The 18854-nt window shown below is 46.8% G+C and overlaps 1 protein-coding gene across 1 annotated transcript; it reads left to right on the top strand.

Moving 5' to 3' along the window:
* Window positions 1–3: 3 nt before the first annotated feature.
* On the top strand, window positions 4–15207 carry UBFD1 (ubiquitin family domain containing 1; the record flags this gene model as incomplete). The annotated part of the gene is made up of 6 exons (XM_004705724.2): window positions 4–166; window positions 1887–2095; window positions 4575–4640; window positions 4789–4894; window positions 8841–8923; window positions 11321–15207. Coding segments are annotated over 6 exons (738 nt in total), but the record flags the coding sequence as incomplete, so codon positions are not given.
* Between the last annotated feature and the right edge of the window lie 3647 nt (window positions 15208–18854).

Raw genomic sequence — 18854 nt, 5'->3', positions numbered from 1 at the left:
GACCCTGCGGCCCAGGCCTCGGTCAGCAACGGCGAGGACGCGGGCGGCGGCGCGGGCAAGGAGCTGGTGGACCTGAAGATCTTCTGGAACAAGACCAAGCACGAGGTGAAGTTCCCCCTGGACAGCACGGGCTCCGAGCTGAAACAGAAGATTCACGCGCTCACAGGTAAGTGATCCCGACCGACAGCCGGCCTCTGCCAGCCCTCCTGGTTGCTGGTGCTGTTTGGGGAGCTTTTTGACCTGGAGACCGCACGCCAGCTCTCCAGAGTCTTAAGTGCTAACGCGCCCAATGTACAGATGGGGAAAACGAGGCCCGTGATCATGGAGTAAGAAGCAAGCAGCTGAGCTGGGATTTGAGCCCAGTCTGACGCCTAGTCCCAAGCTAGTAACTGGGGCTGTCCGGAAAAGCACTTGATAAGAATCACCTAAGGCACTGGTTAATACTCCGTTCTCAGGCCCTTCCCCCTGGAGATAATGATTCAGGGAGTCTGGCATGTGGCCAAGGGTTTATTTTTAGCAAATATCTGAGGTAATTCTCATCAGGAAAGTTTAGGAAACACTGCTCCTAGCCGTCATGCAGGCTCCTTCACAGACGCTCTAATTACGTATCTATCTTGTGCACAGCACTTGACCATCTGAAGGGAATTACGATTTTGTTTTGTTTTTTACACTTTCTCTGCATCGCCTATAAGCACCACCAGACTAGAAACTGTCTCTTAGTGACCTCGGTATCTCCAGCACCTCTGGGTTCTCAGTATTTGAGTGATTGGGTGACTAGAGGGAAGGGTAGCACATATTTAGTGAGCAGGTACTGTTCATGCCATTCCTGTGGTCTGAGAGCCATCCTGAACTCTCAAGGATTTCAGAGGTTAGACTGGGCCATGTGGCCCTTCTATAACCTTATTTTAGTGGGAGAAAAGGCTTGAAGACTTTTCAGTGATTTAAAAGCTGCATGTGTAGCAAGTGACTGGTTGCAGGGGTTGGCCTAGTTAATTCAGAGTGAAAGCAGACTTACAGACTATTAAAGGATTTGTTTTGTGATTCTGACTTAGAGTTCAGTGACTGCCTGTAGTCTAAGTGTTCTGTAGTCGGCCTTTCTTTTTAGGAACTGCTGTCGTGCCCATGAGCATCCAGCGTAGCACCAACAGCTAATTGCTTGGCTGCCAACCTAAGGAAGGTTGGAAGTTCAAGTTCACCCAGTGAGTGCCTAGGGAGAAAGGCCTGGCAGTTTAGTTCAGAAAATCGATCATTGAAAACCTTGCAGGACCCCCACCACAGCGAGGCAAAACACTAAGGGCGTGAAACAACCGCAAGGGGAGCAGAGCTCAAGAGTCCAAAGAGAGTACCAAAAATAGACTTTGGGGGCTGGGTGTGGCACCCCATCAGACTGGACTGGAAAACGCTCCTAAAGGTCAACAAGCAGACCTTGAACTATAAAAAAAAACCTTGCAGAGCACAGTTCTACTGATGCACATGGGGTCACCATGAATTGGAATTGACTAGACAGCAACAGGTGACTACCATCTTTATTACAAAGCTTGGAAGACAGGCTCAAAGAGATGGTGAACTGCCCAAGTGCACGGCTCTTGAGTGGTAGAGCCAATATTTAGTACCTACCTGGTTTGTTGCCAAGAGGCATTAGTTGTTCCTTTCTTTCATTGTCAAGGAGCCCGGTGGTGTGCTGCAGGGTAAGTGTTGGACTGGGAACCGAAAGGTTGGCGGTTCAAACCGCCAGCTGCTCTGCAGGAGAATTTTGAGGTTGTCTGGACCCATACAAATTTACAGCCTCGAAACCGTTTATAGGGTTAGCATGAGATCAAAGCCACTCAGTGGCAGTGGGTTTGGTGTTTGGTTTTCATGTTCTGTGTTCTACCTTTTTTCCTAAGGTCTCCCGCCTGCCATGCAAAAGGTCATGTATAAGGGTCTTGTTCCCGAGGATAAAACATTGAGGGAAATAAAAGTGACCAGTGGAGCCAAGATCATGGTAGTTGGCTCCACGATAAATGACGTTCTAGCAGTAAACACACCCAAAGATGCTGCCCAGCAGGACTCAAAGGCAGAGGAAAACAAGAAGGAGCCTCTGTGCCGGCAGAAAGTAAGTCCTTTGCGATTGTTGGTCTTGAGAAGTTTGAGGCTTTGTCCTCTCGAGCCTTGGCTGGCTACATTCTCCCTAGAATAAGCTCCTTTTCGGACAGGGCCCATGATGGAAATTTATGGCAGCAGTTGGGTGCGGCTGGCTGTTGAGTGGAGGTGACAACTACCTGAGATTTGCAGCTTGGTCTCATCTGGCGGGTCAGTGCGTCTCAAGTCTACCTACCTTAGGATACAGCCTTCATACAGGCAGGTGTCAGAGCAGCTATCGAAAGGCATCAGACCTTGGTTTCTCTCTTCCCTTGGTTGCCAGAGAAAAGTGCCTTTCCTGGAATTAAGCACCCCTTTTGTCTTTGCTTTGTGGCTTTCCCCAAGTCAGCAAGCCCTGTTCTGATTAGGCAGGGAAATCACAGTGCTCAGAGGTTCCTCTAAAACCAGCCCTTTCAGGAAACCACGCGAAGCTGACGGGGAAGATAACAGCACTGATTTTCCTTTTTTTTCCCCTCCTGACCCATGAAGCAGAGGTGTGATTTTCCACGTTCCCTGTTGTTCATTTTGGATGGAAGGGATTGAGCCTTGTCTGTGTCCATGTTACAGCCATTACAACTGTTAATAGGAAGGACAGCATATGGTATTTTACTGTGGGCGGGCAGGCTGGGCGGCTTGGTGCTGTGCTCTCATCACCCCCACCCCCACTCGTTGCTGCGGAGCCCCCATCGCCATTGGGGTGGCGCCAAGGGAGATAGATAACTCCTATTTAACCAGGGTCCTGAGTGGCGTCACCACCTTGCTCCAACATGGGGACCACGGGCACCAGAGCATATATGGGCACCAGAGTGAGAAGCACACAATCTTGACGAGTAGGTCTGTGATCACCGTTCATGATTCCCTAACCCAAGAGACATCTTAAAGCCACACTTGTGTTCAACAGTTTGAAAAAACCTGACCAAAGCAGATGGGCTGGATTTTAGTCTTATTTGTCACAATTAACGGGAATAGGTATGTTTATGAAATGTCACAAAAATATTAACATGTTTGATAAAATGGTACTGCCCTAGACTCTTTAGGGATGTTTTTTAAAATTACGCTGCCTTTATCAAACCTAAACTGAATTACAAGACCCCTGTCCAGGAGAGATTCAGCTAAACATTTGTAAACCTGTGTCAACATCTAAAAGGTGTTTATTTGGTCATGTCTCATTCCCTGTCCCCCCACCATCATGAGTATGGGGTCAGCAAATTGGGTTCATGTAGATTTTCCTGTCTTCCTCTGCCATGCATGAAATAGTTATGTGAAAAGATGTTTGTCTTGGTCACACCCTTTGAACATAGCCTGCCTCTTAAATACAGGTTTGAAGTTACTAGTAGTTGCTTAACAGGCCTAGAACTGCCCTCCACAGTGCAGGGAGCATTCTTCAAAAGCACTCGCAAGCTGTGACTCACTTAATGCCTCTCACCCGGGCTGCTTTGTTGTATTAATGCCAGTTTTGAGAAGCACTCAGCTCCCTGGCTTGCTTTCAGCGTGTTCGGGAATGTCGTGCTGCTAATCTGGTAGTGTTAAAGCACATTCCTTCCAGGGGATTTCTGTGCAGCAGAGGTTTGAACTGGCTCTTGGCCACCTGGTGTTTAAAAAGAAAAAATCAACAATAACTCACTACCATCGAGTCGATTCTGATTCATAGTGACCCTATAGGGCATGGTAGACTGTCCCTGTGGGTTTAAGGACAATTACATGTTTAATTTGCTCCCTCATTACCCTGTAGCTCGTTTCACTAAATTAAAAAAGGATTCTACCTACAAAGCAAAGACAGGAAACAAAACCCAGGTGTTTGGGCCTGGCCAGAGCGCTCTTTAAGGGAGAGTTGAGGAAGATGCTTAGAACACTTACTGTGCTGTCCAGTTATAAAGTATTGCCTAGTTCTGTGTGGAAATTTGGCTTAGCAGCTTCCTGTTCAGCTGGGGTTGGGATGTAGACCAGGAAGCCTCCATGAAATACTGAACTAGGTGTCTGTTGGAGAAATGTCCCTTCCAGGCAGGCTGGCTGATGACCAGCATCCCTGTAGTGTCTTGGGATTTTAAGTGGACAGCCAGGACTGTCATTTTGCACCAGGCGGCAAGGCACATCCCTGTGGCTCTGCTCTTTAGCCTGATGTTGTATCTTCATTGGTGGTGGAAGCAGAGAGCAGAGTGTTTGCACTGGCAATCTGAAATTCTTTTTGCCCAAGAGCGACCGACCGACCATGTCTCATCCAGGAACCTCTTGTGGCTGATGAAAAGTAGCTAGGGAATTCCGCTCTGGATTGCAGAATTCCACTTCGAGTGCTCGGTAGGCACAGAGGGCTGGTGGTGACTGTGGGACACAGAGGCAGAGGCGAGCTCCATCACTGCCCTGTTAGGGCAGTGACCAAAGCACTGAGGGCTTCTTTAGCCTGTTTTCCAGAGAGGTAATCAGATTCACTTATTTTCCCCTAACTTGCATTACAGCAACACAGGAAAGTGTTGGACAAAGGAAAACCCGAAGATGTGATGCCATCGGTCAAGGGTGCCCAGGTGAGCCACACTCCTTGGTGACCATCCTGCAGTCATGAGCCAGACCTGCTTTCTGAGATTTCTGGAGTTAGGTCCTTACCTCCAGTTGCTTCTTTTCATCTTGCTGTGTCTCGGCCCTCCCTCTCTGACCACACTCTCGTGTCTCCAGGAGCGCCTGCCGCCAGTCCCCTTATCCGGCATGTACAATAAGTCTGGAGGGAAAGTGCGGCTCACCTTCAAGCTAGAGCAAGACCAGCTGTGGATCGGCACGAAAGGTACGTGCGCTAGTGCTTCCACGGCTTCCCGGCTCCAGACCCCAAGGCACACACTCTGGTGCAATTCCAGCGATCGTTCTGACATCTCTTTCTCTTTACTGTGCTTTGCCTGCTCTGGCTTTTGATTTTGCTTTTAGATGCTTGCCTTTTGTTTGGACCCTCTGCCCTCATTCTCTGTCTGCTCTCAGTGCCAGTCTATCAAAAATTGGTTCTTTGGTTGCATAGAATCACTGGTCCCAAACATGTTGCCCAAAAGCCATGTCTGGTCCACAGGCAAGAGTTTATAGGTTTTCCCACAATCTGAAATAAAACCCCGAGATTTCACATAATCCCATCCCCCCACCCCATCCCGGTTTTTTCTGTTTTTTGTTTTTTTGGCTTCTCTTGAAAAATAACAAAAGATCCGGCCCTTGTGGGCCTGCTTTCTTACATGACGACGACAGTTAGCTGGAGCTGGTAGTGGTTAGTTGGGCCATGCCACAGTACCCACTGCTCCCAGTGATGTGACATGCAGCCAGCTTCAGCCACTCGCAAGCACCCGTCTAGTCCTGGTAGGTCAAGAGTTTGACTCTGTGCTAGGTAAAGCTTTCCCGATTCCTGCCTCGGAACCTGCCGCGCGCTGCCTTTCCACCCCACCCCCCTGCCTGTGGCTTCTGCCTATCCTGCCCCTGCCTATGCACTGCTTCCGGATCGGGCTGACTGGGATGTTGTGTCTCCCGACTGTCCTCCCTTCTCCCTCTCCCAGTGGCTACGTAATTGGCCTTGCTAGTCATACTCCAGAGACCGTCTGTCCTTTTCTCCGTCATCATATTGTGCCACTTAATGGGCCCCAGTGTCTTTTAACTTTCGGTTGAAAGCAAGTTAACTTGCCCCATATGTGTTCTCGTCTGTCCTATTTGTCTTCCATACTGGGTTTTATTTATTTATTGCTGTCAGTGATTTCTTTTGCCCTAAAACCTGGCTCTCTAAGGCCCAGTTCAGATGCCAAAGTCTAGTGTCCAGGGTTCTCAGCACAAAGGCCCTAGTGGAAGTTTGGGCCCAGCGCCCTGCCCTGCTTGCTGCGTGCCCAGTGTATTTCCCCTGCATCACCCCCTCAACTTCTAGGTACGCTTTGCACAGCTCCGGGCCTTGGTTCACACTGTGCCCGTACCTGGAATGCCTTCTTCCCTCCTTGATGTTAAAGTCTCCCATGGCCCCTACTGAAGTGCCCTCCTGGTATTCCTCCACCCTCCACATGACTTGCTGCCGCCGCTTCTATTCATAGAGCGCTCCTCCATTTGATCCCCTGAGCACTCATTACTCTCTGACTTGTCTGTCCCCGTTAGATTCCCGGAGGGAACGGAACATGCCTAAATTCACCTGTTTCTGGCCAGCACTGTAGGTATTCAGTATGCGACGTAAATTCTAAAGAGAAGTATAGGGGGTGGGGGTCCCCTCTTCAGCAGTGCTTAATTGGCTTCCAAAGTAGACTGATGAGTCTGCAACTACCTATTATGGGACCATAGCTTTATAAAAAATAATCAAGGTACGGGTGGTGGGGAGAAGCATCGTATCATTCACCGAATTTTCTTATTTTTCAACCTTAGGCTGGTTTTGAAAGACAAATGCCAAAGTGCTTGATTCCTGCCCCCCCCCCCCCTTTTTTTTCCTTAACAATCTTAAGATAACATGCTGTATTCTTCATTTCACCCTGGACTCTAACTGCATGGTTAAATATTTCAAGGCTTCCGCAATTTTCCAAGGCTTTAAATCCCTGTGCTGGGCCAGATCATTCTGCCCGCCTGTCACCCATCCCCGCAACCCCCTTGCCCTTTTCAGTTGTAGCTGCCCTGCCTTTGTCAGAACCTCACTTATTAATGACTAGGTGATTCTGTTGTTCTCTATCCTTGCATTGACTTGTTGGCATCCTGCCTCTGGCTGGTCTTCTCCCCTCTCTTGTGGGCAAACTAGACCAGGGGGTCGGCGTCATGGTTAAAGGCGGCCAGCTCTGAAGGAGGGCCGCCCTTGTAAATGGTCGTGGGTTTCTTAGGAAGATTGTTGGTGTGTGAGTTGTATAGAAAGCAAGTCGTAATTGCAGAGACAAAATAATAAGAATCTCTTATACCTGTATTGCAGGTTTTATTTTATCTTGTAGCAACAACCACTTCCTGCTTTGGCAGAAAGGACGAGCTTTAGAGGAAGATTGAGGTATTGGGGTTTCAGGGCTGCTGAAAGCTTCATAAACTACTCACATCCTCAGAGGCTGACCAAGGCTTTAAAATTTTGGCATTTGCACTCCCAGCCGAGCCTGCTCAGGAGCCTGTGGGGCCGGCACGCTCTTCTCATGTGTCCAGGAGTGGTGCGCGCACTCAGAGGACCGTGTTCAGAGAGTTGGCAACAAACTGCTGGCTTCATGTTTCTGCTGGCAGGAAGCTGCTGTCGAGTGGCCAGCCATTGGGCTTCCTGACAGTGTGCTTAACCAGGTGAGCAGGCTGCTCTGGGCTTAGGCCTTCCAGGGCCTACTGTGTAGAAGGCGGAGCTTAGAGCCTCAGACACCACAGAGCAAGAAGCACAATCCAGGCAGGCCATCAGGAAGCTGCCAATTAGTGGGCATTTGGCCTGTTTCTAGGGGGCATTTTGAGTCTAATCCGAGCTGACCGCTATCACTCAGGACTGTGAGACCAAAATCGGTAAAACGTTCAGTTTTCAAGAGAAGCCAGAAATCAGATTTTTGTGTGAAATCTCCCAACATTTCAAGAACACGGGCACTTTTTAAAGTTTGTCTTAGAGATGACTGCTTGTCAGGTGTTGCATCCTGCCAGCCAACCACCACTAAGTGGAGTCTTACATGGGTGGCCCTACGTAGGGTTTCCAAAGCTGTAAATCTTGACAAGAGCAGACACCCTCCTCTCCTGAGGAGCGATGCTGGTGGGTTTGAACTGTCAACCTTGTGGTTCGAAACCCAACACTCCACCCACCTGCCACCTGGGCTCCTGCAGGTGTTGCCTAGAGCCACTGAAAGTCAAAGCCTGAGTAGTCTTCTGCAAGCACCACTCCCTCCTGTCCCCACTTTTCAGAGATGGATAAAATGGAAGTAAAATCCTTCCCAAGTACTAGCCAGACTAGAACCCAGGTCTCTATAAGTTCCTAGTCAATTTCTGTCCACCTGCCTGTTTTCAATTTCTACCCTTTTTTCAGATTTTTTTCTTTCTGAGAAGGCTGTCTATGAGGTTTTCCCCAAAAATAGCTGGCTGAGAGTAGCCCTCTGAACTTGAGGTCTCTGAGCCTTCCAAGCCGGCACATCCTGTTAGGCAGGCAGGGCTTCCACACCCCTTCCATTTCCCCCAGCCCCGCTGCACTCGGCTCACCGCCAGCACGCCCATCTCACTCCAGGCTCCCTCGCCGCCTCCTCTTTCTTATCTGCCATTCTTAAATCGTTGCAAAATGCCTTTGACACCATGGGATAAGTAGTACCCAAAGTGCTTATCACCAGAGGTTATACATGCTTAAAGGGCATTTTAAAGTGGGTGGGGGTGGGGATGGGGGTTGTCGGGAGCGAGCAGTGTGGAGGAATGTAAGGTCCAAACCCCTTGAGCAGGTCAGGGAGACATTCCTGGATCTTTGTTCGTGGTCCTGTTCATTCTTTCTAACCCAGATACCAAAGACCTTAGCCCATGCTGGGTTTGCACAGTGGGGAACAGAGGAATTTCTCTCATATTTAATAATCATCACACTTTAAAATCAAACCAGGACAGATATATCTATCTTTGCTCCCAAAGAGCCTTAATAGACCATCAAGAATCTTAGTTCCCCATTTGCTGCCAAAGAAAGGCGAAGACCCTTCTCATTGAATTCCCTAGAGGGCATCCGAGACATGTAGCTCCCACAGCACCCCCGCCCTCAGGAGGGACCGCTGAGTCAGAACAGGAGGGCTGTTGAATAATAACTGTAATCCCTCTCAACTTAGAGCGGACTGAGAAATTGCCCATGGGCTCCATTAAAAATGTGGTCAGTGAACCTATCGAAGGACACGAAGACTACCATATGATGGTAAGTAGCGCTGGCTGGGCCGAGCCTCTCACTAGATCCTGCTTCTGCTTATTCTAGCAGGGATTGGGTTTCCCACAGAACATTTTCATTGAGAAAACTCCGTCTTTAATGGGCACACTCTTCCAAGACTCATGCTCTCTTCATCTTCCTAGAACTTGCTCATGACGCTATTCCAAGTTCCATCATTTTGCAGCCTCTTCCCTTTCTGGCCATTTAAAGAGGATAGGTTTTTTTTCTGTGTCTTTCAAAAATGCCGCTTTTGCCTCCCTCTTATTTTGTAATATTTTGTTTCTAGACCAGAAAAATAAATGTAGAGAGAAGGAATGATTTCTGGATATTTGGTTTTAAAATTTGTCTTACTTGAAAAACAAAAAACCTTCCACTGGCCTCGGTGAGAGTGGCAGAAGGTCTCTTTCCTGTAATGGTCATCTTCCCACGTACAGTCGCCTGAGGGCCGTTAGGAGGGTGGCTTGTGGGTCATGTGTGGTGAAGAAGAGGTCAGGGGACTCCTCAGCCGTCCACTCTGACGGACGGGATGATGGGAGGCATTGTCCACAGCTGCTGAGAAAGGACTCCACACCCAGAGGAAAGCAGCAGCTACACCCCCCCGATCTCCCCAGCACTGTTCACAAGAGGGCTGCTTTCCATATATATGCATTTCAGCCATCTCAGCACCCGAAGATGCTGTGACAGGGACTTGACCAGAGGGGGCAACGACGAGGCAGACCTGCCAGTCTCCATCTTAGGAGGCAGCCACTAGAGATGCAACGATGTGGGGCCATCTCCTAAGGGAAGGAACTACTCGGGATCTGATAGCTGTTAGGTTGGCAAGAGATGCAGGAGAATGGAATCCAGCATTGTAGCAGCTCTCTGCTAGGCTCACCACAGGTCCCCACTTTTCCTGGGAAGGGGCCAAATTCTGGATGACTGGCACTCTGCAGTCCCTGGGCTGTAGGGCCCTTTCTTGGGTGCTGTGTTCTTCAAGTGATGACACTGTCACTGAGCCTTCTTGCCAGTCTACGTTCGGCATGATCTTTAAAACGAGGATTGTGGACTGCTGGGCTGACAGCTTTTGCATGCCTCGTTATTTTCTGTTTCAAATTTAGATGTTTTTCTACTGGGCTCCTCACCCCCTTTTGAAACGTGCTACCTAACCATTTGCCCCTAAAGAGTTCTTAACTCCAATTTTGCAGCCGCCTGGTCATAGGGACTTAAAACATCAGGGGATGGGTGGGAGGCGGCGATCCTGAATATATTTTAAGGAATGGAGTAACTGGGCAATGACAGCATTTAGCCTGAAGGTTCTGTTCTGTCGAGTCATTCCTGGCAGAGAGTAGTTCTCAGAACCCCCTACACCCCTTTCTCTCAAGACCACTTTAGAACCACTTTACCTTTGTCTAAGAACCAAGGTCTTCATTTCCGTTTTATAGATGCCACCTCAGTCAATGTGCCATAGTTCACATAGACAAGTTCGCTTGGCTTTGCTTTTTCATTTTAGAGAATGTTTAAAAATACAGGAAGCAGATGTACTTTTTTTTTTTTTTTAGCAGATGTACTCTTAACAAACCCAGATATCCATCACCAAGAATTGACCATTACAAATATTTTACTAATAATTTTTTTTTTAGTAAAAGAAATAGTTTACCAGTGATGGCTTCCTCGTTGTCTCCCCTCTTCCCTTCACCATTATTCCTGTGTGTGCCCTGCCATCTCTCTCTGCTTTTCATTTCCTTATAAATCCATGAAAACAGAGTATTGTGTTTGTTCAGCTGACGTAAGTGGTGTCTTGGTACGTATTGTTCTGTAACTTGCTTTTGGGGGTGGAGTGGGGCCAGGGTAGACATTAAGGTCTGTTCATATTCTCTCTAAATCCAGTTCATTCCTTATAAAAGTCACCAGTATTCATATGGAGGTCACATCAACTCTTAATTATGCATTCCCCTTTTGGTGGGGATGTAACTTGTTTATATCTTGTTTTGACGATGGAAATCTGAGCATCCATGTTGTATTTCCTGGTGCATGTGTGGTGGTGGTTCCAGGGCAGTGGTTCTCCAACTGAGGTCTTCAGATCCAACACAATAGCAGCGTCCATGACCTTGTTAGAAATGCAAATTCTTGGGCCCCAGGCTCACTGAATCAGTCTTGGTGTGTGTGGTGGGGGAGAGGGGGCCACACACCAAGGTGCTTAAACAGTTGATCTTGAGGTAGCCTCAAGTTTGAGAACCGCTGAGTTAGGGTTAGCTGTGCTAAACTTTTTTTTTTAATGACTTGTTAGGAGAATGCTGCCCATGTAGTTTGTGGTGGTTGATTTACCTTCCCTTTTTAACTAATTCACTTCCCACCTCCCCCTATGTGTTGCTCTGCCTCCTTAGCCTTTCGTTCCTTTTTCCCTTCTAGGCGTTTCAGTTGGGTCCCACGGAAGCCTCTTACTACTGGGTGTACTGGGTTCCAACTCAATATGTGGATGCAATCAAAGACACTGTGCTGGGGAAATGGCAGTATTTTTGAAAGCACTTTCACCTCTGGCCCAGGAGACTGACCCAAAGTGAAGGACATTGCTGGGAGAGGCCTGCAGCATCCCTGGATTTCAGAGTTCTGGAACTTGGTTCAAAAAAAAACAAACAACACACACACACACAAAATAGCCGATCTAAGGTGATGTGTTGACCGAAGCCAGAGGTGATGTACTTTCACCATTAGCTTAATTTTAACTTAAAATCACCGGTTCCCTTTCTTGCAGTCAGCTTCATACCATTTTTAAAGTCAGTGCGGAGGAACTCAATAAATCTGAATTCTGAACGTGTGGTGTGGCATACTCTTGAATGTGGTTCAGAGTAGGTCTGCCAGTGTTGAGAAGAAAATGATCCAAAGCTTTCTGGGTTGTCAAGTCATTTCAGTGGAAGTATTTTCGTACATCTTCAGTTGCTATTATTTGGGCTGCATTAGCATAAAAGTTTATTTTTTTTCTATACCCCCCTTTTTGTTTATAAAATTGTATGCAAATTGTAAGCCATATATTTTCTGTCCATCGATTAAGATTTAATTTCTAATTCTTTTCACATTTTTAGATTAGTTTTTATTAAGAAACCCCAAAGATGTCAGTCCTCTTCTTGTACCTCATCAACGCGTCCTTTCCTGGGCATCCTCCCACCCGCCACACTGTTGCTTGGGAATGAGTGGGCGGTTGCGGGAGTGGAAGGACTCTCCAGGCTTGTCCAGGGAGCTGTTCCCCTTGCTCTTCTGACATTGGTTGGGCAGCAGAGTATCTAAAGCAACGCCTGTCTAAAGCCCTGTCCTTTGGCTCTGATCTCTGGCAGGTTGCTCCACTAGCTTACTGGTCATTTGGAGCCCTTATGAGTGTGGCTTTGAGACACAACCTGTGTGCTGAGAAACCAGGGCTCCCCGGGGCGGATCAAGTTTTTTGGAGCCAGCTAGAGGAGTTCAGGTAGCCACAGACCCAGAGAAGTTGGAAGTTTTCGAGAAATTGTTCAGCAGTCCAAATGATTCCTTCAGTTATGCTTCTCCATTTGGTCCTTCTGCTCATGTGTTCAGTTCAAGTGTCCTTTACCCCAGGCTCAGAGCTACTGCCTTTCTCAGTAAGACAGCTGGCCTAGTAGGTCGGCTTGTTGTATTTAACACAATGAAAATGGGATAATGCTTTCATGGTGTGGTCACCCTCTTCTGGTCTTGGCTGTTTTGTCCTTGGTACACGTGAGCTTCTGTTGTCTCCTGATGGCTTGAGTGACTCTGAAATGAGGGACAGTCTCTTGGGGACTGAGATTCTTTTGTGCTGTTTGCTGTTTCTCTGCTGCTGTCTTGGCAATTCTCCTCTCACTGGTCGCAGGTTCTTCTAATACGGTTTGGTGAGAGATTTTCCAAACCTCACATGTTGGATTCTAGTCTGTTAGCCCTCGCTCTGTGAAGTGTATTCGCATGTGTTCGCCCAAGATGACTGTTCCTTGTGAGCCAGTTCATGGTTAGCCACACCCTCCCCTCGTAAGCTGGAGTTTTGGGATCCAGCCCACATAGACAGACTCAAGCTTCTCGAGTTTTTTGTGATCGGTAGTTGGTGCCAAGTTCTGCATCTGGGCAGGAAAATCCTCGCTTGCTTTTTATGGAGAAATACCTACATATGTGAAGTGTAGCACCCCCAAAACACACTGCCTGTTTTTCACCCCGGAGTAGTAACGACAACCTTTCTGTCCTTGATGACCTGCCGTTCCTGCTTGGCTCCCTGTCAAAGCTGCTCCTCTGCAGGTGGCAGTGCTGCAGAGGGAGTGACAACGTAGCAAGTAAGCATTGCCGCAGTTCACATGCTGCCCTTTTCGTTTGCCAACATTCCTGTCCGGGGGACTTGACCTGGCACCCCGGGTGGGCCCTCCAAGCAGGTGTCACTTTCCGCGTCTGGCCTTCTCCTACACTTCTCCTTGACCTTGTTGGAGTGGCTCCTGTGCCATCTGATCTCCTTTTCACCCTGTGCAAGTGGGCGCTCCGCTGTCTCCTGCTCCCAGGGAGCCAAACCGCTTCCCACTCAGGCTGGTGTCATTTCCAGACAGGACCAAAGCCTGCGTGAGCCTTTTTATTTGAAGTAAAATGGTGCTTTTTTCCTTACTTCAAAATACTGTATACAGACAGTAATGTAAATGACACCTTTTCATACAGAGCTGTTGAGTATTGCTTTACAGAGCTCCCTGAATCTGCTAGAACAATCTTAGCTCTGGCTCCTGACCCTGTCCGCAAGGAAGACCTTCCAACATTCCACTCAGGAGAGCGGGCCTCCTGGGAGAGCAGAGGAGACAGCACCAGAGCCACTGGGGGAAGAGTTTGAATCCAGTTGAGGTCTGCTCACAGCAGTCTTCACTGTTTGTCACATTGGTTGTGACTGGTCTCTTCATAGTCTTCTTACAGCCCCACTGCAGCGTGGGCAGATGGAAACACTCTTCCCCTTCAGTAGCGTAACAGTGTTCTTTTCTTTCTCAGGATTATTTCTGTACATTTTCTTTGCTGTCTCTAATCTGTCAGAGGTACAGTTGTTTCCTTGAGGTACTGACCTTCACTTGCTGTGGCAGAGGGCATGCAGGTGGATAAAGAAAGAACTGATTCCAAATGAGGGACCTGGAACTACGATCTGGGGAAGGCCTGCTCGCCAGTCCCCATGGGGCAAAGGAGGCTGCCATCTTGTCCGGATCGGATACTCACTGGGCCTCCTGATGGGCTTGCTATCTCACAACTTGAACTGCTGGTGATCCTTCTGCAGCAGGTCTTCACTCACAGGTGTCATGCCTTTTGCTCCCCTCCCTGAGGTGACTTGGCAGAATGACAGTGTAATCCCTGGGAGGCCCAGTCCCTCTCCGCTCCCCTCAGTCCAGTTGGAAAACTTAGAAAAGACAAGTCTCTCTAGGTCTTGGAACTCTTGGATTGAAGTCTTTTCATTAACGATGGGACATTTGCAAGTAGCATTAGCTTTTTGAAGTTTAACTGAACTAAGGATGCACTTTCTTATAGTCTTGTGGATATAATAGGGGCACAAGTGAGACCCTCAGTAGCCTCCTTAGTTGCTGCTGTATTTTGTGAGGGCCAAAGAGATTAACTTTGCCTTGTTGCCATGTCTCTGAGATGTTGCCATATTTCAGCTCGAAGGGGCTACTTTTCCTCTTCCTCTTACTTTAACCATGTGCCTGGAGGAGCCATCTGGGCCCTTGCACTTGGCCCATCCTTGCTTTGTCCGAGGCAGAGAAGGGAATGGGGTTAGAATACGTGTGCCAAGGGCTGTGTGCAAGGGCAGGCTCTCTTTCCACCCTGTTGTCAGAGGGAGACCTATTTCTCTTGCTCCTAGCCTCTGTTAATGCCTGTTTTGGAAAAAGATCATCCCGTTTGAAGGCTTTGTGAGGAAAGTCCTCTGCAGTTAGGATTGACACCTGTTTCCTTCTGAATCAGGCCTGGTGACTTTTCTGAAGGTGAGCAGGAGCCCTCAAATGTGCAGAACATCTGGTCGATCTACCTGCCAGGCTGATGTTTATCTTGCTTTCTCAATTTCTAAGAACTCCTTTTTTTCCCCTAAAGTTCTGCAGAATTATTTGACAGTATCCATCAGTATCATGTTTCCCTGTGGTATATGCTCTGTTCGGGTTTTTGTTTTTAACTCAAATGCCTGTTTGGGAGGAGATGAACGTACTTAGTATATTAGATTGCGCTGCTGGATTTTTTTTTTAAAGTGTAACCTTGACTAGCTCTGTATTGTTTATCCTGTAAGATTAGTCTATCGATTAAAGTTTGATAATTAATTGTGTCTCTTTTTCCTTCCAATTCTTAACGTGCCTAATCTTTATGACCAACCTTTGGAATTGGTCCAAAGTCATCTTTTTGCCAGCTGTGGTTTACTACTTACTATTTTATTTACTTGGCCATAGAATATGCAAAGTTGCGGAGCTCTGATGGTACAGGAAATAAAACACTTGGCTGGTAACCAAGAGGTCACAGTTCAAACCCACCAGCTGGGAAAGATGTGGCACTCTGCTTTTGTAGACATTTACAAGCCTGGAAACTAAGAGGCAGTTCTGTACCCTGTACAAGGGAGCTTCAAAAGTCTGTGGAAAGATGAAATTAAAATATTTATCTCATAGCAAGTTTATCTCGAGCCAGAATTAACATGATGGCAGTAGAATTGGTTTTATATCCTAGCTCGTTTCCACTAAAAATACCCAGTGTGACATCATTACCAGCCCCACCACCCCATAGGGTAACCCTTCCCTTGCTGCTCAGCTTCCATGGTGTTAAGAGGCGAGCCACCTCCCCTTCTTGACTAGGTGCCTCATAACCCTCGCCGTTTATGGTAAAGGCCGTTTTATTAGACTCTAGCCACAGACGGCTGCAGTCCCCCACTTCACTGCCACCGGGGCTCCACAGAAGCAAAATCTGTTTCCAACAATGGGACAAACCAAGTCCCTGGTGTGAAGAGTGATAGTTTGTCAGAATTTGGTTTTGACCCAGCAACTCTCCCATTGGACCTTCTTGTCTATCCCCTTTTGTAAATGTTCCTGAAGATTCTTTTCTCACTACCCTTCTTAGCAGAAGAGACAGGGTGCTAGTTCTTGACCCATTTTCCTAATACTTGCTAATGTTGAAGCAACTCTGTCAGATACTTCCAGAGAAAAGATGGACTGGGAAGAGCCGCTTGCTAGAATGTGCTGGCTGATGCTCCCCCTAAAAAATCCTCTCTGCACAGAGGGCACTTTTGGTTTTTATGCCAATTCTGAACATTTATTTCAGGTATCTTTAAACTAATTACATGCTTGACTTCTGTAATGTGGGGGAGTAAGATAACCTCCCCTCCATTTTGAATTTTATCTCACACATAGGCAAGATGTTTTTTCCAAGTTTGGGTTGAGGAGAGGAGAGGCCCCCACAAACCAGAGTCATTAGAGCCAGAGGCAGTAACCTCCTACTTCTGCCCTGGTACAGTTCTGTCCAGCTATGCTGTTGGGAACTTGAAATGCTCCAGACCTGGAAAACCTCTGCCAGCACCACGTGGCTGCTAACAGCTGGCCTCTTCCCCCACCAGGCTGTCCGTTTTCGTCAAGGTTATTTTTGTTCTCACTCCAGTGTTTGCTTGCTGGCTTACCCCATTTTGAGGGAGAAAGATGGGGCTTTCAACCCCCATAAAGTTAGTCTTGCAGTCTCACCTGGGCAGTTCTACCCTCTCCTATAGGGTCACTCTGAATCTGCATCAACTTGATGGCAGCAATTTGGGTTTTATGGTGTGTTTTTAACCCTATTTTAATACCTAAATGTTCATTTTTGTGCTGCTTTTACGGGTTTCCCTTTTTTTTTGGTGCTGTTTTTCCTGTTTTATAAAAAGTGCCACAATGAACACCCATATACTTTTAAACTAGGTTCATAATGTTAAAGTAGTAAGTCAAGATGTATTGCTGTTAGGGTTCCTAGTTAATATACCTATGGGCTTATTCCGAACAAAACTTGTTCAAGCATGGCCCTGCAATCAATGGATGGCCGCTGACAAGTTGTCTCAGTAATCAACGTGTCTCAGTCTTGTGTGGGTGATGTTAAAAGATGTGTGTGCGCATGCATGCCCTTAAAAGAATGATTTTGAGTCAGGGCTAACATAAATTTTCTACAAATTTCAGTTGGACACCTTCCAAAAGATCAAAATTTTACATTAAGTTTATGGGAATAGTGCCTCACATAAAACAAGTTTTTATATGGATCAAACATTTTAAAGCAGGCCAGAAAGCTTCAGTAGAATGAAGAAACTAACAGAAATTGAGAAATTGATGCTACTGAATCTGGGCTCTTAAATCATTCAGCATTTTCAATTTTAAGGCAACATCTTGGCCCTCAGAAGCCAAATGCATTGCATGAAGATCAACTAAGGAGCTACTTTCCTCAGCAATCAGATCAGAGCTCATGCTGATTTTATGGAAGTAATGGTAACTGAAGACTAGTCTTAGATTTTTCAGTACAAACCTAGAGAGCATGGTCCAATCAAAACAATGATTTCCAAGGTGTTTTTTCCCCCCCTGGGCCAGTTAAATCCAACACAGAGAAGTCAGCTCAGAAGGTTATAAGTTTTTAGGGGGACTCCCACAGGTATAATCTTGATAGATCTTATTGGAGGACACAGGACAATTGCAGGGGCTGGCTTATGAAGTTGAAAAAAGAAAAGGCATTGCCAAGGAAAAAGGCCAAGGAAGTTGCCTGGAATTTTTTTCCCATCACGATACACCTGGCTCATCCTTTGAGGGTACCGAGAGCTGTTTTAGCATTATTATGTTGCCCCATCTTCTCTCCAACCCTGATCTTGCCCTTTCAGACCTCCTTTTGTTTCCCAAACTCAAACATACAGATGCACACATTTTGAGTCCTTCGAGGATGACAACACTTCTGTTTTGACATGGCACAGTTAACGCTGGAAAAACCACCTTCAAATGTGGGCAGACCTAGATGGAGATGTCAAGAAACAAGCATTTTGATATTTCTGTTTAATAAAGTTTCTATGATTTGGTACCAATACTTTTGGGCTTACCTTCATTTTTGCCTTTTCTCTTTCTGTACACATGCTTCATCAGGTGCCAATGAGTTGGTTCCGAGTCATAGCGACCCTGTAAGTCACAACAAAATAGACCACCACCCAGTCCTGGGCCATTTTCACAATTGTTACGTTTGACCTCAATGTTGCAGCTACTGTTGCTGATCCCTGTTTTAAGTGCTCTCCAACCTAAGGAGTTCATAGTCCAGCACTATATCTGACATTGTTCCACAGCTGCTACTAAGATTTTCAGTAGCTAATCCTCCAGAAGTGAACAGCCTATTATTACTAGTGTTTAGTCTGTAAGCTTTGCTGAAACCTGTTGCCCTTGGCTAACCACGATAGTATTTGAAATATGGGTGGGATAGCTTCCAGTAACACAGCAACACACAAATCGCCACAGTAAGACAAACTGACAAGTAGTGGTTACACAACCACGGATTCACATTTTGCCAAACCACTCAGCAGACGTCTTGGAAATGCATTGGTAGTTATTTTAGCACACATCTAAAGCCATTCTTAAGCCTATCACAAGGCCATTATAAACATCAATAATACACAGACCATACTGTTTTTATGTTTACACGCTTTTCAGAGCTGGTTGTTGACTACTCAATATTTTTGCTTCTAATTCTTACCCCTTTACATTTTGGTTGTAGTTTTGGGTTTTCTTTTTTTTAAAAATCATTTGTCACTCTTTTCCTTCCCTTCTCATCACAATTTTGGTATGGTTTATGTTTTGGATTTTCATGGTCTATACTAGGATCTGGAGACCAACCACCTAAAACTTAGAAACTCCAGAAGCCAACTTGATGGTTGGTGAGAAACCTAATTCAGATGACTTGGGCAAAAGGGATTGAGCTTATATTGGAAGCCCAGACTTGA

Source organism: Echinops telfairi, unplaced genomic scaffold (assembly GCF_000313985.2).
Source record: "Echinops telfairi isolate 266 unplaced genomic scaffold, ASM31398v2 ScPeMD7_5;HRSCAF=22, whole genome shotgun sequence".
Classification (NCBI taxonomy): Eukaryota; Metazoa; Chordata; class Mammalia; order Afrosoricida; family Tenrecidae; genus Echinops; species Echinops telfairi.
The sequence above is the reverse complement of the archived record's forward strand: the minus strand, read 5'-3'. Positions and strand labels throughout refer to the sequence as shown.